General features: G+C 40.0%; 1 protein-coding gene across 1 annotated transcript in view; it reads left to right on the top strand.

The window, feature by feature from the left end:
• Nucleotides 1–19062, top strand: part of khdrbs2 (KH domain containing, RNA binding, signal transduction associated 2) — a gene marked incomplete at its 3' end in the record, with an annotated part of 50739 nt that extends 31677 nt beyond the window's left edge. Inside the window, exons 5-9 of the mRNA XM_079229704.1 lie at nucleotides 5069–5196; nucleotides 7296–7467; nucleotides 16523–16605; nucleotides 17412–17470; nucleotides 18968–19062. Coding sequence (XP_079085830.1) covers nucleotides 5069–5196; nucleotides 7296–7467; nucleotides 16523–16605; nucleotides 17412–17470; nucleotides 18968–19062 — 537 coding nt within the window. The remainder of the gene's footprint in view (nucleotides 1–5068; nucleotides 5197–7295; nucleotides 7468–16522; nucleotides 16606–17411; nucleotides 17471–18967) is intronic.
• Nucleotides 19063–19595: the final 533 nt, after the last annotated feature.

Below are 19595 nucleotides of genomic sequence, written 5' to 3'. Positions count from 1 at the left end.
ACCTTTATCCAGCTGCTCATCTCCCCTTGTGGCTAAGCTCGAGGCTGCATTAGGCCGCTACATCGAAATTGTGTTGCATTGTGGGTAATGTAGGCTCCAGGACTGACAAGGAGGGAACATGTGTTTAATCAGTTTTGTTTTAAACTGTCTATTCCTGGTTGCACAATGTTGGAGAAGAGCAATTCTAAATTGGTGGACTTTTTTTTATGTATTTGACATCAACTTGTTGTCAGTTAAGCGTGTGAAATGTAGACCGAACAAATACAAGTTGGCCAAGGAGGAAACATGTATTAAATGTAAGACTGCTAAAAATGCCTGATTCCTGATTCGAGCCAACTGGTAGGCAACATTACTGCTTTTCTCTGCCATCAGGAAAACTAGCACTGCTCCAGTGGCCCATCTACCCCTGCTTGTGTGACATATGCTTCAGAAACCAAACTCAGGTCAAAATGATGCAGCAGGCTTAATAAACAAGACGTGTAGCTCCCACAATGCCACATGTGTAGTTAAATGACTTACACTGCTGGTTGCAGCTGAAAATCTAAGTTTGCACCACAGCATGTGAGCTTAGGTGAGGGATTTGTGGTGCACTCCTTTCTACTCATCTCTGAACAAAAACTCAAATGTGCTCCATATTCTACCAAAACAAAATAATTTTAATGTTGCACCAGCCCCATGATGTCTGAGGACAAATATGTCTTCAGTAAAACCTGCGTCCCACTGAGCTCATATCTACAAAACAGGAAAACATAATAAAATTAATTTTATTTTCTTCTGTTATGAAAACCCTTATGATATAAATCACAATTATTAAAAAGAATCACAATCACATGTGTAAAAGATGTGACCATTTCCAATTACACTTTCACATGAATCATTGGCGTGTTATTAATTTAGTCTTGAGCAGGATTTGAACACACAAGCCACCAAGAAGTACAGTTTTGAGTTTTATCAGTTGCTGACTATGAGGAGAGAAAGCTTTTCTGAGCGGGAGCTCTCAGATCTGCTGTGAAGCAAAATCTGCCGACAGAAAGGCTGTCAGTGCTGTCAGCTCACAGTTATGCAAACAGGAACCTAATCAGTAGAAAACAGTATTAACAGGATGAGAGCGAGAGGCACTGGAGAAGGACAGAAGCTTCTGCTCTCAGCTGGATGAGCTTGTGGCCTTCATCTTGGGGGTAACAACATGTCGTATTAATTTGATTTCAAGACAAAACAAAGATATAGATGCTATTAAAGCTGTCTGTTTTGTGTTTGAATTTAATGTAATCTATTTGATCCACATGATCCCAAAGAAAGAGCCTGAGCACCAACTCTGAAGATTGGCCTGGTGTTGCAGAGGCACACACGTATGCACAGTCCTCTGCATTATTATGTTCAGAAAAGATCCAGACTGTGCAGGTGGTTTAACAATGCAGGGCCAATTTTATTGTGGAAGGAAGGAGGTGCAATTTGTGTTGAGTTCACGTTGAAAGAGCTCGACATGAGAAAGAATATTGTTTTTTTGACTGTGCATTGGTTGTAGATTTTGTTCTAGTCGTGCACTAATTCATACACACATATATATATATATATATATATATATATATATGTATATATATATATATATATATATATATATATATATATATATATATATATATATATATGCAGTTCTCAGGTGTAGTTGTATCACACTATGGTTCACTTGTGCTGTCCTGCATTATGACCTCAAAAGTGATTCTTGTCTGTTTTCAGTGATGGTCACGAAGCAACACAATAAAGTGAAATGCACAAGCAAAGGACCAAATAATGAAGATTCATAAATGTAAACTTCCGGCATCACGAAATACAGAATTCAAGTCCATATCACCCAGTTATTTTTGTTCATAACTGAAATGAGCATAATGAGAAAGTTATGTACATACAGTGGAAAACTTGACACACATCATATCAAGATGCAGATTATCATCTGCTGCAGCTGCTTCTGTTCCTCTGCATCAACTGGTCTGATGTGCTTTGGGAGAATGAGAACATCTTTCAGTAGTTGTAGTAGTAGGACAGCATGCACTGTGATGGTTTTTCAGATCTTCTTTAGTGTTTAAACACGGCGTGCGCTGTAGGAATTAACGTTGTCTCCAAGATCTTATTTTACTTATTGCAAACCACAACCTAAAAAACATACCAGTCACCGACGCGGCTTGCAGCTAACGGTGCAAAACTACGACAAAAATGCTGACAGAGCTAACAGGGTTGACCTGAAGCTAACCAGCGGCACACAAACATGCCCCCCCCGGCCGCGCCTCCGTATGCCCACAGACCAGCCCTCTTTCCCCCTATATTATTATTATTAGCTTCATTTTCATTGGTTGCTGGATTACATTTCACCTAGATACAACAGATACGTTTTTCTGATTGGCTATTCGTGTAGCCCATTTCTTTTTTTTGATTGGCTGATGAGTTCAGGGGATTCGGGGGAGACGTGCTTGATTCCTCCATGGTGAGGGCAGCGCGACCAGGTCATGTTTGCGCGCTGCGGCACATTAAATAGCCTAGAGTTTTTTTTCAGCGTGAGAAATACGATGTGTGGCGGGAGGGCGTGACTTAAGACCGAAATGCGTGACAGTCACACTCAATGCGTGACACTTGAGAGGCCTGTCAATATGCTGTATATCACCAGAAAATTCTCAGCTCTGTCCTCCAAAGAAACCAATGCATCTTCTGACATACATACATCCGACATCTTCATATGTGATAATAGTAATCTAACTTTTTTGTATGTGGAAACACACTTGGAAATAAACCATTCTCTTCAAAAACTGGGATTGATTTGATGTCTTTGTTTGTTTATCTATTTAATATTTTGATGGAGGTATGTATTGACTCGCATCACTAGATGCCTTCAGGTCTCAGAAGAGATCCACATCTCTTCCACTGAGATTGATTATTTAAAAATGTTGAATTTATTTTCATTTTGTATGTTTGTCAGAAGAATGTCCAAGTAGATAGGAACTGTTATTCATGAACGGTCCTGCAGCCAACAGACGAGTATCAATGAGATGTAAAGTCGAGAAAATGAAATCCGTCAACACAGCCAGCAACAGAGACGTGTAGCAGGTAGACGCACACACAAGATAGATCGGTATCACCGTTCTTCCTGTGCCGACCACTTAAAGTCTAAGTTTTGCTTTGTGAAGGGCATCGTTTGTGTACAAGGTCCTGCATGGTTAGAGTTAATCTCAGTGAGCAAACAGTCTGACCCGAGAAGCCTCAGCATGGGGTTTATCTCATGTTAACGCCTCTGTCACCAGTCAACTTTTACAAGCTCTGGCAGATTTGTTGTGCTTTAGATAAGCTGCCAGCTTTCCAATTAAAAGCCCTGCCAGTCTCCTTCAAACCATTAGAACGCTTCAGGCCCTATTAGTTCATTAACAAGAGAACACATGTGTGCAGTGTGTCAAGTGTTTTGGAAATCTACCTTGAGGATTTTCTTCTTCTTCTTCTTCTTCTTCTTCTTCTTCTTCTTCTTCTTCTTCTTCTTCTTCTTCTGTGACACGCAGAAGTCAGAATCTGTTCATCATATGGTCCCTGTATGACAATAAGTCAAATAATGATGCTGACGTTTGGTATAATGTGCAAGGCATATGAATAAGCAAGTTGACAACTTTTCTGGTCACACATAATAATGAAATTCTAATAATAGGCTTTTGTTAAAGATCGGATTACATTCAATGACAAACGTGCAAATCACAGAGTAGGCAAACACTCTGCTGTGATATCCTCATGACTTAGTGTGGTGTAGGTGGGTTTATAGATATATAATGGAAATCAACAGAGTAGCATGAAAAGAAGGTATTAAAGCAAATAAAGAGTAACACAATTCACCAGAACCCGAGATTATAGTGTATGTGTGAGCTATAATCTCCCTCAAACAGAGCCTGCACACCCATTAATGGTCTGTCCTTCATTTATCAATGCACTCTACACAGAATGATATCTCATGAATTAATGTGCAGTTCATTTACTGGTCGGATTAACGCTCTCCCAAAGATGTCATTCACTCCATTTTGGAAGGATTCATGTAGACCAGAAGAATTGTTTTCAACATTTAAACTGTCTCACATTTCTGGAAACTAATTCTTGCACACTGGGTCTGAATTGTTGGTCCGACTTTGTCTACAGTGACCTCTATTTATTTTCAAATATCTGAAGGAAGTTTTTTAGGCCTTCTTGCGCTCATGTCATACTGTGGGAAAGACCCAACAAGTCACAAAGTGTGGCTGTCAAAAACACCAACGACAGTTGGTTGCTGCCTCCATCGCTTTGTTATAAAATAAAACAACTAAAAACATTTTGCCCGAGGTATCAAATCGTGTGGGCTTTGCTTGTGTGTTTCTGAGAAATAAGCCTGTTTATTTGACAGCAATGACAAGATAATGAATATTGCTTTGTCCACTCCCTTATCTGTTGCATAATGATCCGCATACTGTTTGATAACGGGTTAAGAAAAAAGGGTTCAGAATCACAAGATAACGATCTTCCTCACAAAGTTGTTGAAACTGTCAATTACTGGCTGTGTGCCGACTATATTTTTATGTTGCTTGAAAGTGAGAAGTAGGTTGTTGTTTTTTTATTTCCTTTTTATGTCCTCGTTCTTCTCAACATACAGGTTTTGGAAATTATTTTGAAATCTGTTTTTGCTGGTTATTTTTGTCCTCCAGTCATACGGAAGGCAAATTGTCAAAAACTCACACTAGTTCTACAAACCCCTTGACAGAAAATATGTTTTTACCTTTGCCTTATTAAAAAAAAAAATCATACAAAAACTACTGCGACCAATGAATCCACGTCTTTTTTTGAGGAGTATGTATTGATCGTCCTACATCACTAATCCCTCCCCTGCATAAACAAACATACACCAAAAGAAAACGTTCCTCGTTGGGTATTCAACGCTCAGCAGCGCCATGTGGTTGCTGAGCGTGTCAAGATCATTTTGATTACATGCCATTTGCTGCTGTTGCGAGCATCTGTTGCAGTCAGAAGACAAATGTCCTTGTTTTTGAAAAATTCTGTATTTTGTTTCCCGCAGGACTACAATGACGAGATCCGACAGGAGCAACTGAGAGAGCTCTCACTGCTCAATGGCTCCGACGAGTCGGGCAGAGGGAGGAGTGCACAGGGGAGGAGCGTACGGCCAGCAACCACAACATCCACGGGGTAAAGCAGTAAATACAGCGCCAAAGAAAAGGGCTTTTGAGTATTTTGTGAATACAACAATCAGGGCATCTTAAAGTTAAACGTTTCTGAAGGTTACTACTATTAGAAGACTTGTGGCAGGCTTCATATCGAAACATTTCTGAAACACTTCTCTTAGGTCAAGACTTATGTCATATATATATACATTTTTCTTTACAGTTGCAGTACTATCTTTTCACATAATGAGCAGAACTTAAAAGGGGTATTTATCATCAACATATTAACCAACTGTTGATATCATACAAAGGTTGAGTAGTTTTCCTTTAAATCAGTTATGCAATCACTCAAAAGTAGTCAACCCCCAACATTTGTTATCCACAGCAATACGACACATTATAAACAGCATTTTGGTGTGCAGTGTTGTGAATGGCAAATACATGCTTTAATAATGAAGAAGGATGTCGCCGCCTTCATGGTGAATTTCAGATTAATTGGTTCACACATCTGAATATTGAATATAAAAGTGTTATTCGTTCTCTTCCCCCTCATGTACCCTTTCAATAAAAACAATTCACCAGTTATGTCTTCTTCATAACTCAAATACTAGTTCAGGGCTCTCAAGTGTCACGCATTGAGCGTGACTGTCACGCATTTCGGTCTTAAGTCACGCCCTCCCGCCACACATCGTATTTCTCACGCTGAAAAAAAACTCTAGGCTATTTAATGTGCCGCAGCGCACAAACATGACCTGGTCGCGCTGCCCTCACCATGGAGGAATCAAGCACGTCTCCCCGAATCCCCTGGAGTTCTGCCGTGAGGTGCCACTCATCAGCCAATCAAAAAAAAGAAATGGGCTCCACGAATAGCCAATCAGAAAAATGTATCTGTTGTATCTGGGTGAAATGTAATCCAGCAACCAATGAAAATAAAGCTAATAATAATATGGGGGCAGGGGGGCTGGTCTGTGGGCATACGGCATGGGCGGGGGCGCGGGCGGGGGGTGAGGTGGGGGGGGGGGGGGGGGGGGGAGGAGAAGGAGGAGAAGGAGGAGGATATGTCACTCTTACCTGTCTTAAAAACTTGAGAGCCCTGCTAGTTGATTTCCATGTACCATTCTGTAGCTTAAGGGGATTCTAAGGTGCAGGCACGACCAGCTACAGAACAACTTAGATGTTCGAGAACATTTGATTGGCATTGCTCGAGTGAAACGCGGCCCTCATCTAGACTCCTTTTAAGTTCGTTTCACGAGCAAATTGTCTGTAATCTACCTGAGTCCCTCAGGACTACCCATGCAGGTACAGTTTGCCATGACAGCCAGGTTTAATTAAGGCAGCACATATGAATGAGCTAAACCCTGCAGTAACATGGGACGCTCACATTTTTAAGTCACCACCACCACTTCTCTACCTAGATTTCCCCCCTTATGGCGCAACGATAAGCGATTATTGTAAATCTCCATGAAAAATATGCACCAGTAATTCCCATTTGAGTGTCTGTATTTTTGGATCACAATGGGCTGCTACCTAGTGAAGGATGTGCCAGAGGAAGAAAGGGTATCCTAGCCCACCTACATTATGCTGCCGTTAAAATGCTAAGTTAGCAGACAATAGACGGCTTTGCGATGCTAAATCCACCCTTCAAACCCTGCGGTGTTTATGTGGTTCTGCTACTGGACAGTCCCACCTCCATAAAAGAAACAATCCACCTTAAATTCCTCAAACCTGCCCATGTCTTTGGCCTTTATTGTCTCTTTACTACAACATGGGTGTGTTCTAGCTTCAGGCAGGTGGAGGTGTGATTTTGGACAAACACATGCTAGGCACTGCTCTGTCGTGTTATTGAAATAGGCATAGGCATGTTTGCAGAGATGACAAAGACACAAAGTGACACTCTTGAGCCCTCTGATCATTGCAAGAGCTACCATGCTTATCTTGTGTTTCACTGTATGACACCCACCGACTGAGGCAGCCTTGCACATATGCAGCGATGAGAGGGATTTAACTGATTTCTTTATGTCTTCATGCCAGTTTTTCTCAGACATCACTGCAACTTGCAATGTTATGGAGTAAGATTCTTTAGGCAAATTGATGCCATGTTTGTCTGCTTGTTTGCTTCACCAGGGGCCACAGAGGCACAGGAAGGAGTGCTGCCGCCCCTCGGGGGACAGCGGCAGCGGCGCACAGCAAACTTCCCACGGCGGTTTTAACGAGGGAGGTGAAAACCCCGAGGGCCAGGGGGGCAGGATACAGGCCCCCGCTGTTAGCCGTCACACACGAATCATACGACGACTATGTAAGTCCAATCCTCTTTGCACACAGTGAAAAGTATAGCTGATAATAATTGTACTTGAACTGTGTGTAAATCCCACTTTTTTCATTTCATTTCACGTGATCTGGAGGAGTCTTGCTTTACACAGAGAGGTAGGGCATTCAGGGACTTGTGTTTGAAAAATTAGGGCAAGCAGAAAATTAATAAAATATTTTTTTAATTTATTTCAATTAATTAAAAGCATACCAAACTTTTTATAATGATTTTGGATCTAAGCCACCCTCGATTTACATCTATATCAGCATAATATTAAAAACGTGCTTGACTTAAAGAGCCAGTGTCGCATTATGGGGGATCTAATAGCAGAAATGGCATATACTATGCATAACTATGTTTTCATTAGTGTATAATCACCTGAAACTAATAATCGCTGTGTTTGCATTAGTTTAGAATAACCCCTTCATATATACGTAAAGAGTAGGTCTTCTTCAAGGAGTCCGCCATGTTACACCGTTTCTAAAGTAGCCCAGAACGGACAAACCAAACACTGGCCTTTCTTCTATTTACATTTCCTGAAGGCCACCGTAGTTATCCAACACAAATTTTAAATTGTGATGACATCAGCTGCAGAGTGCAAAACCGTGGCTCCGCCGTCTGACTTCTGTTGATCCTAAAGAAGTGTTATTATGGTAAGTATGGCCTCTGAGTGTGGCCAACGGCGTTACCGCGGCTTTGTACGTGTCCTCAACCACAGTGCTAGATGCCCCCAAATCCACCTTTAAAAGGTGATAAGAATATATTATCTTCATCTTATGTTGGTAAGTTATCATGGAGTGTAATGTAGTTGAATGCAAGGATCATTTTTCTCTATCTCTTTATATCAAAGATATACTTTTCATGAAAACCCTTCACGTCTCAAGCAAAAACGAAAGCATCCGATTTATGTAGCTGTGCAGATTTGAACAATGAATAACAATGGATTAGGTTTACATTGTCCTATTTCTGTTCAAAGTTAGAGTTAGCTCAGATGGTAGGCTTTTAAGTATTTGAAAATGGGCACACACGGCATCATCCATTGATTTCGTTTTTCATTTAACTCTCTTCGTCATTGAAATATCTTTGCTTCCTGTCGCAAAATGTCGCTTGAACTGTCTTTTCACCTTTGTCACTTTAGCCCCAATCTGTTGTGGGGCAGCTAGCTTTCCCTGTCTTCAAAAAGCTGTAAGCGAAGCATATTTCACTGTACAGACAGATTTTAGTTCAGGTTTGACTGTATTGAGGCCTGAGATGTTTCAGCTCTATTTGCTGTGACAAATCTGTCCATCACTTGCTCTGATAGCTGCTTCTTCGAACTGCTGTGCATCTGGAACATTCCAAACTTATTTTTACTAATTGCATATTTCATAGCATATGGTGATGTCAATGTCGATTGCTTATTTAATCTCGTTTGATGTTGGCAAACACAATGTATTTAATGCAGCTAATGTAAATGTGACCTTATGGTTGATGCCAGAAAGCATTGACATTCATCTTTATAGGACAAGTGATAAGCAAACATGTTTTGGCGTGAAGTGAATTTGGTCACTACATTGACAATGTAACAGCACCAGATGTCAGTGCCTGGAATGAGCTCTTAAATCAGAGCCTGCTTGCAGCTAGTAGATGTTCACTCTGTGGTGAAATAAAACGGCTGCCTGAAAAGTGGAAAGTGCAGGAAAGTAAATGGGGTTTTATAGTTTTATAGTCGAAAAAAATCAAATATACTTCACACAAAAGCCTGTGCGTTAGGTAACACTATAAGTTACCTTGAAACGTGGTGTCACATAAACAAAGTATTTGGCTCTGCATTGTGAATAGCTGAATAGCACCATTTATATGCAACAAGAGAGTAGGTAGTACCTTGACCAATGGCCTATAACGTCTTTGTTCACTTGAAATAATGCTGGAATCCGTACAGAGAAATACTCAAGGTTTGAGTTAAAGGTATGCTTGTCCTCAGATCTTGAAAATATCTCAAGGTCATTTTGAAAAGACGACACACGGTGAGCTCAAAGTTTCATCCAAATGAAAAAAGGCAACGCTTTTACCAGTCTATTTCCTCAGAGCCTTCCTGCTAAGCAAAGCCCCCATGTGTGCTGGCAATTGAAGATTGGGCTGTCTGCATGGGGAAATGCACAAGCGCAGTCTCATTACCAAACCAAATTGAGTTCTGATGTAGAGCCTGTATATTTCTGAGGAGTAAAAAGCGAGGCATTTCTTCTCTTTGTAATTGGAGGTTGGAAAGAAGGGTGGGAGCGCAGAGACTAGGGGATTATGGAAAGATGAGTTTGTCCTGAACATTTTCTTCCCTCATATCTCACTTTGCTTCTTTTTTTTTCCTACTACATTACACAATTTCCTTCAGGAATGTTTTCAGAATGTAGCACGACCTCTTTATACAAAAGGTCCTAGTTTGTTTGCTTTTTCAATCACTGAGCTTACAAGATGCCGTACAATCTGTTGAAACACAATAATACATCAGCAGCAATAGATTTCCCTGTGTTGCTACATCCTGTATTTGTCTTTGAGAAACAAATGTACAATAGATGTGTCTTTGCTGCTACATGGTGTCTTTGCCTGTAGGAAGAAGAAGACAAAAGCACTGTAGTGTGTTTGGGAATAGTGTAACTGATTGATGGACTTTCTCAAACTGTCAGTCTGTTCCATAAAAGTGATGCTGTGAGAATATCCATAATCAAGGGTGGTATTGATTTAAAACTTAAATGGAAAGAATGAGGAAGCTGGTAGTCATCATGTATAATTGGTATGCCTCCATGACAGTGGCCAGAGGCTTTATGTTTTTTGATTGTCTGTCAGTCTGTCTGGTCCATTCCCGTAAACACAATATGACGATCAGGAATGTCTTGGGGCAATATAGGTCTTTCCTATCTCGATAGCAATATAGCATGTTTTCTGGTCATTCAATAAATAAATAAATAGTGTATAAGAGATAACTCTTAGAGACTAATCAATATATATTTCCAGCTATACACTGTTTACGTTTACATGCATGCACACAAACAAGACAAGACAATATGTTGATCTGAGTACACTGTGGTATCACCTGAAGCAGAATTCTGATCAATTCTATTTTTCTGAGAAAGCTGAGTTAATGTGCTTGTTGTGATCAATTTAGACAACGTAATTATATATCCCGATATCTCAATATGTGATTTCATCACAATTTGATTATATTGAAAGACAAAAGATTATCATCTTGAATAATCGCCCAGCCATAGCCTGGAGGACACCGCTTAGACACTGATTAGATTTTGGAGGTCAAAGGTCACAGACAGTGTGACCCCATATCTCTGGAACGCCTTCTTCATATATTCAAATTTGGCAGAAATGTCAGCCTGGACTCAGGGATGAACTGATGCTGATGGTCAAAAGTTCAAGGTCACTGTGATCTCAGGTCTGGTCCATTCTCATGAGCGCGATATCTGAGGAATGCCTTGGAGGAATATCTTCAAATTTGGCACAAACGTCCACTTGAACTAAAAGATGAACCGATTGGGTGGTCAAAGGTCACCGTGACCTCACAATCACGTAACTCAAGAATATATATGCTAATTGTGACAATTTCCCACAAATGTTTAGAAGGATATAATAATGAATTGATGATATTTTGGACCGATATGGATGTCAGCTGAAACATGACTCGTTGGCGGAGAAATACAACAGTGAGGTCATAATTGTAGTTGCTTTATAGTTCATGAACATCTGTGTACTCCTCAATGTTGTTTTTGACACAAAACTGTGAAAGAATCAACGTTTTTAGTGTGGTTAAAAGGATAAAACTATAGGCATTTCATCTTTGTGTTGTTGTCAACAAATCCCATTGAAAAAACTAAACAAACAATAAGTTAAGACTAAAAAGAATCTGTGTAGCCAAAGCCTGATTTATCGTATTCCTGTGTGCCTAGAGCTTGATAGGGCTGGGTCAATCGGTCGACATAATCGATGTCATTGATTAGACAAATACATCAATTTGCATGAGCTGCCTCAGCAAGTCGCCCGTTCAAAGTATGCATTCTCCCAGAGCTGCAGTTAACACATCTCGCCCAGAAACCAGTGTGGGAGTGTTTGAGACAGAAACCCAACAGTGTGGTGCTCTATCAAATAAATGTAAACGCTATATCACAATACAACTGTTAATGTGCAAACACTTCTGAAAGGGAAAGCAACCCAGAGAGCATACTGGTCCCTTTTGAGCTACAGTGAGACATTTCACTGTAATCAGTATACGTTCCTCTGTGAGAAAAGTGCAAAAGTAAAGATTAAAGATGTGATTGATAGCATTTTGTATAGACTGGGACCGTGGCCTCAGTTTAATGTTAAAGATCAAATCCCATCTGGATCAAATCTTATCTTTTAATGTCGGAGCAGATGATAGAAGAGCGAAATCTGGAGAGTGATGCAGGATTCTGTCCCTGACAGCAGACCATGAATTGTACAAATTGCTGGTAAAAATTGAAACGCATAGCTTGGTTTTTAAACCTCAGCCCTGCAACCATACCGAGGCAGTGCGGGAAATGCCATAATGTGATTAAACACAGAGCTTTGGGAGGCTTTGAAGAAAAAAATCTAATCTATCTATGGTGGGAAAAGCAAAAGGACACCCTTTTGAAATAGGGGAAAAATTCTCCCCATATCATCTATTTCGTGAACATAAAAGATGCGTGAGATTCTGTATATATCTTAAAGGAGAGCGGTTTCTCAGGCCACCTTTATGCACATCTGCTGTAATTGCTTTATAACAATGGGTTCAGATACACTGCTGAGTTCACATTTGTTAGATTAATTATGGAAATTGTCCATGCAGAACTCTTCTGTTTATTAAAATAGATGTGTGACACACTTCTACTTGATTATTTAACAGAAGAAAAACTCCGGTAGAATGCATAATGGTGGCATTTGTACCAACAGGGACTGAAGCCCAGTGTGTAGAAGTAGCACACCAAGAAACACAATATCTAACATCTGAAGATTGAGAAGTACTTGTTTATTTTTTTGTCGAGCCAATACGACAAATATCACATTGTTTAATTCACTATTCTTGCAAAAAGATCGATCTCAATTATTACACCTGCCCATTTCTCAAATTTAAACACGACACAGAAAACATATGTAAAAGTAAACTCATATGCGTTCAGCCGACAACAAAAGGTTCACACTAATTGCATTTGCAGGTAAGCAGTGAAGAGCAGCATCTATTCACTGAGACAAAAGGCTGCAAATCTCATTTTCCTCCCTATTCTGCTGCATGGAGAGGCATTCACCGGCAGCTCCCTAAGAAGATCAGTCACTGTCAGGGGACATACAGGTTGTCAATTGATAATGAAGTACAGTGCTAAGGGCCTCTAGGTTCTCGCTGTCCTAATTACACTGAGTGAACACTCTCCACCCTTATGTTAACATTTGATTTATTTCCTCTGCCTTGTTAAAACGGACCGGTGTTAATTGTTTTTACAGATGAGTCAAACTCGAGGAATCAGGCCTCATTAATTAGGAGCCGGACTATTTACACATAGCACCTTGGTGTCTCTGAACGCAGCCTATGTTGTGGGTCAAACTCATACTGAGGTCAGCAGAGAGAATAATCAGAGAATGATAAACGTTGTGTTATGTTTGTTTTTTACTTGACGCTGAATTAAGTGTTGCACTGCTTTGCTTCTACTTAACATTGCTTATCTGTACTGATAATTTAACCGGTAAATAAAACAGCAAATAGTCATAGCTTGTATTTAAAAGCTACATCCAGGACATGGTAAAACTGTACACCCCAGCACGTTCGCTCCGCTCGGCTTCTGCCAATCGGCTTGTAGCTCCGTCACTGCGAGCTAAACACTCAACAAAGTCACGACTGTTTGCTGTCCTGGCTCCTCAATGGTGGAATGACTTACATCACAATTATTTATATGACCAGAAATCCAGTTTTACACTAGTTAGACTCACCTGGATCTAAAAGCTTTTAGGTTTCAAAATATAAAAAAATAAAAAAAATAAACCATAACTAAACTAATACCTTTCTCATGGTGGGCTTAATACAGACACACACACACACACACACACACACACACACACGCAGAGTTTTTACATTACCTTTCATTCCTGTAATTCTGAAGGTTTGACTGAAGGTTTATTTTTAGAATTCATTTGACTGACATGAATCCACCGATCGCTTTACATTTACGGTCCAGTGTGGAGCGATTTGTCAATTACTGAGATATGCAGGTTTTTGACTCTTCCTTTGTAGAGAAAGACTCATGCAAGAAAAGTATTGGATCCCCTGAACAACTTAATCCCTGACATAATCCCTAACTTTAATTTAGTCAAATTCATGTTCACACAAATAAAACCACACAGTAACCAGAGCTGTTGGAACCAGCATTACTCAAAAGGAGAGTGAGAATGTGTACAAGTGCCTTGAATGTAATTTCCTTTGTGTTCTTCACACTGATGTGTCTGCTCTGGTGTTATAAACATTACCAAAGGTAGCCACACCAAAAGCTAAATGCTACGACTCTATTGTTACAGGCAGGTATCTGCCATAATCCAGCTCCATTGCAGTTTCAACCAATTTCATTCTGCTGATTTTAAATATATTCGATCTCTAAAAGAAAGTGAGCACTTGAATGCATCATGGTGGAGCTAGATTTGAAATAGCAAGCTTGGAAAGGATTTGAAGAGATTAGATTATGATGAAAAAGAAAGGTACGCACTTCAAATTCCAGTAAATATCTTTCATTGAACAATATCCAACAATTACAAGAGCAGACAATAGTTATAGTGCACTGTTCTGCACACACTTTGGCTTTGCTCCAGTTTAGGGGTTATTCAGATTAAGCTGTTTACGAGCACCTTTGGTCCATTAAGATTGATTATCCCTGCTGTCATGAATAAACCATTTATCAGAATTTTATAAGGAGTACTTTCTTCAGACAGTACTTTGGTTCGGTTTAAGAAGTGGTGCGGACCGAATCAAGTCAGAGGTGTTTGCCGTTTCTGGCATTTATATTCATCTATTGACCTACATCTAGCAAATAATAAATTATTATGAAAGTCTGATGATGAATAGTTTATGATTAATAATACTATACTGTATACGGGACGTGTGTCCTTTAGTGCCTTTTCTTTGATTTGTGTTCAATTCCAGAATATGTTGAGGAGTGTACGAACTATAAATAAGTAAACGTAGGATAAATTGTGTTTTTAGTTTAAAAAAAACTCCAGCCAGGGCATTAACGCCCAAAAGCACTCTCATACAACTTAATTGCTGAGAGAGTGCACAGTCATCATGGAAAGCATTGCAACTCCTCTCTTGATCTGGGTTTTGGCAACAGGACAGTCCAAGGATATTGTTCTGTTTAGAGAGACTTTAGGAGTAAATCAACTGAAACTGTAAAAGTGACATGGACCAAAATTGGATTTTGAAAAGTGAGAGGAACTTGTCCAACCTGTCCCCAGTGGTAATGACACCATCAAGTCCACCAGTGATTAAAGAAAATATATAAAAAGGAGCAGCAACTTCAGGAGAGAGACGTTTACATGCCACAAGGATCAATGTTTGCTTGAATTGTTCCAAAACCAGGTTACTTGAAAAACTTGGTTGAGTCCGCTGTAGATGTGAACACTCATTAATTGGATTACTGGGGCGGATAAAACCGTCTGAGCCTCAACACAGATATTTCAATCAGGAGAGACCGTGAGTGATTAGTAGTTCATCTTTATTATGCCAGATGATGCCCTCTGGTTTACACAGAGTTTATTTGGTGCTTGAACTCCACGAGGAGATTGAGATCGCGCTGTGTTTGCCCTGACCGGCAGCAATCTGTAGATCCCCCCGAGGAGTCCAAGTGGTGGCTGGAGGTTCTGCTGGAGTTGCTGGAGATGCAGATGGGATGCTGAATCTGAGAAGGGATGGTGCTGGGGAGGCGGTGGGTCGCATGAGACAGCAGCAGGACACTAGAGGCGGGGATAGAGTACATTTAAAAGAAGACGGCAGCAAGCTGATAGGCTAGTGAAGAGGGCGTGACTCTGCGCTATTGGCTGGGCGCGCCAGCTGCTGACCAGCTGACGGAGTCTGCTGCTTATTACACTTCTGACACTTCTGACGGGGCATCCAGTATGGAATGTGCTGCCGGTGAGGGACAGTATGAGTGAGAGGCCTACGAGCCTGGCGTGAGGGGATTGTCTTCTTGTCTGAATTTACGCTAGAGCTTCATTTGCAATGGGATTTACACTGCAGACATTCTGTCCGTTTGACAAAAAATGTAAACATAAACCAACTACATATTGATAGCGTATTGCCATTACTTAAATACAATAGTTGACAATACTGATACTGTCTCAGTTTCCTCATCAAACATAACAGAGGATATTTCTTCTGTTTTGGGAGAGAGCAACAGTAATATGTGTTTATGAGAGCTATAGAAACAAGTCTAAGGCAAGGCAAGGCAAGTTTATTTGTATAGCACATTTCAACAACAAGGCGATTCAAAGTGCTTCACATAAAACCATTAAAAGCATCAAAACATAATGCAGATTTACAGTGTAATACACTGTATAGCTGTTGTATCTGTTTCACAGCTGCACAGATGTGGTAACCAATACTTACAGGAGGAGAAACATTCTGCAAAGCATATACAACTGTACACACATTTAGAAAGTTGTTGACTATTTGCTGCATGCTGTTTTGCTATTTGTGTTGTTATTGAACATGACTGCAGTTACTCGCTGGCTTTTTGTGCTTGTTTCTCAAGTCTTCACTTATCAATAGTTTGGATCCATATTGCGGTTTAAGACGCAGAAGGTGTCTATTAGGCTCCACTAGTGAGAGATGCTTTCCTGCAAGCTTTAATCAATAATCTCTGTTGGACATGATTTTTTTCCCCCCTGTTTCCTCTTTTATTGTGGACATAAAGTAATGGACTTTGCCTGAGGAACTAAGCATTGATTGTTTTTATATTCACCTCTAACTAGTTAGACTGGATAGAGATGAGGAGACTTTAATGTCTAACTGCGTGTTTTCTCACAGGGCTTCGATGATGGGTATGGTGGGGAATATGATGACGAGAGTTACGAAGCCTATGAGGATAACTACAGCAATCAGTCAAAGAGGTGATGTTTACTTACACACACACACACACACACACACACACACACACACACACACACACACACACACACACACACACACACACACACACACACACACAGGATAAACAACAAAGCACTTTTTTTTCCAATCACCATCTGTCTACGGTTACTTACAATACTGCCTGTGAAAGGTCCGCTGTCACCAGCTGTACATCTCAGCTTGACATGTGTTCATTAATGAGACATTAAGACCTCCACTTGACTTACTTTGTTGACACAGAACATTAAGTCTGAACCATGAATTAGCACCTTGTATCTTTAATTTGATAAAAGGATACGCCTGGTGATATTCATGTTTCTTATTGTGCAATGAATTGTTCCAACTAACACATATCATATGTTGATCTAAAACGTGATATATCTTAGTCCTCTGCACCATTGAGCTCCACTGTCGTCCAGAAACTATTAAAACACATCAGTGAGCAACATGCGCACTGTAGTTAATCCCACTTACACCGTCCTGCTGCTGTAAATAGTCACTGAAGCACCAAATGTCTATTTATCTAAAGCGGAAAATAGTCCGCAACAAATGTACAGCCGTTTAAAGAATGTTTGCTCAAAAGGTGCCGAAGCTGTTTTAGGAAATAACTCGGCTTCATTTATATTTAAAAATATAGATTTGTGACCTGTTTTTAAAGACGGTATTTGGAGATGATAAGGAAACTATAGAATAATGGCAACCTTATGTATACAAAATACATAGTATTTTGTCTTAATTGTTTCTGAAAAAATAATTTTTACTGATGCTACAGTTTTTGTCTGTTTAGCATTTCAGAATATTATGAATATGCACATGGAACCAGTGATGAATCCTACAACAACTATGGTAAGTACTTCTTACTTTGTACGAAGCAGAACTTAGTTTTTGCGAGTTGGACATGGATCCAACTACGAGTCTACTTCTAACAGAGCAAAAGGAAAACCGTCATTATCACACAGTTAGACCTTAAACAATTAGTTGGTTATTTGATGAGTTTTTTAACATTGATAATTGAACATCTTTGGGTTTTGGACTGTTGGTCAGACAAACAAGCAATTTGTTACCATGTGCTTTAATAAATTGTGATTTTTCATGATTTTCTGACATTATAGACCAAATAATTCGTCAGATAATCAAGAAAATTATAAATTGGTTATTTGATCATGACTGTCCAGCATTAGTTACAACATCTACTCGCATCAGTATATCCACGAGAGCAATATCTGCAACCCATTCATTGTGCAATTAGTCTGCTAAACATTTCCAGTGCTATCCTTGTACCCAACATTAAGCCAGTAATAATTCACAAAAGCGACAGTAGTTTGACTCTTTTGTTAAATGTAATTAGTCAAATGTGTAGACACAATGTATGATTTTAAAAGCAGACTTTTTAAGAAACATCCTTGGACCTTATTTAAATTCATTCCTGACGAGAAAATAAGTCTCTGCCACACAATCCTGACTGCTGCTGCACTGATATTGAATAGATGTTGTGAAGCAGAGAAACAAAAGGTAAACGCCTTGTGGTTCCAGCCCACTTCAAATCATCGTCACCCTGGGGGTCGCTCCTGCATGCACCACCCCTCCTACCTTCCTGGCTACAAGCTGCATTTGGCTCGAACAGTAAATGTGCCAGTGGAAGCTCAGGGGGCGAACCGATGCCCGTTGTAAAGGTGGAGTGTTTTGCCTTTTGGATATGTGCCCTCACGGGGCTTACTCCAGAAAAGCTGCTACTATTGGCTTAGTAACTTCTGCTGTGCACACAACACTGCAGTCAGATAAGCAACATAGTATACAAATGTACTCAAATGGTTAATCAAAACTAGAAGCTTTCTATTGCAAGAGTTTTAGAAATGACCAAAAGTGGAGTTACAAGGTTGTCACATGACAGCGGCGATAAGCTGGTTGCCACAGCGGGTTTGCAGGCTCATTCATTTTCAGCACAATGAATTGTGCACTAGGGTGTTGAGGTCGGACCAAACCAAAAACCAAGGGGGCAATGATTTGATTTTCTGCTCCATAAACACTTTCTTATTTGGGAGCGGTGCAATGTGCCATGGAGCAGAGGTGGCCGTCTTTATGTAATTTGGCTCGAAGGAAGGAGCCGCTGACAGTCAGATCTCAGTGTGGGTCCAACAGAGGGCGAAGTGCTTATGAAATTAATTTTCTGTGGAGAGAAGCCTCTATAGCACCTGGGATAGAATTTACTCGCTTGAATTTTCTTGTCTTTGGTTAAATGGGTGGTGAGAGGAAAGTATACGACACCCCGGCTCCCAGTTTGACTTTGCGACAGCACGGTTGATACAGCAGCTTTCTACAATGTGTGTTTAACTGTCTTTGCAGAGGAGGAGTGGGCGACTACCCGTCCCAGCCTCAAAGCCCCAGTTTTACGGCTGACAAGAGGGGGCTACAGAAAACAGCCCTATGGTAGATACTGAAGGTGCTCCAGATATGTGACCTCCAATTTTAAACTTTTTATAAATCTATTTTTTAATTCCTCATAAAATGTGGTAACATCTGCTTTTTTTTGTCTCCTTTAGAAATTGAAATAAAAAGTATCCCCATAAAGCCCATAAATCCAGAAACTTAACTAATTACAGTTTTCAGGACAGTCCTTTCTTTAATTTAAAAAGGAAATGAAAAGAGACATTCATCCATATTCATACATGAACAGGAAGATTGTTTTTAGAATTGGCTGTTTAAATGTCCTTCATTCCACCTCTTTCCATCCCATTTCCTTCATTTTTTGACAATAAACTGCAGATTGTCTATTTTAAGTTATGACTCAGATGTTGACAAATTACTTTCCATTCATTGCATATATTATCAAGGTTTAATAGCCAACACCTGTACAATAGTTTTGCCATTCGAGAAGGTCACATTAGAAATTTTAGAGGATTCTGACGTTTGTCGTGACGTTGTGAGACATCCCATGGCCGACAACAACAAGGGTCAAAAGTCAAATTCTTCA

This window comes from Taurulus bubalis (genome assembly GCF_910589615.1).
Source record: "Taurulus bubalis genome assembly, chromosome: 14".
In the NCBI taxonomy this organism is placed as follows: domain Eukaryota; kingdom Metazoa; phylum Chordata; class Actinopteri; order Perciformes; family Cottidae; genus Taurulus; species Taurulus bubalis.
This window is presented reverse-complemented; position numbering and strand designations above follow the sequence as displayed.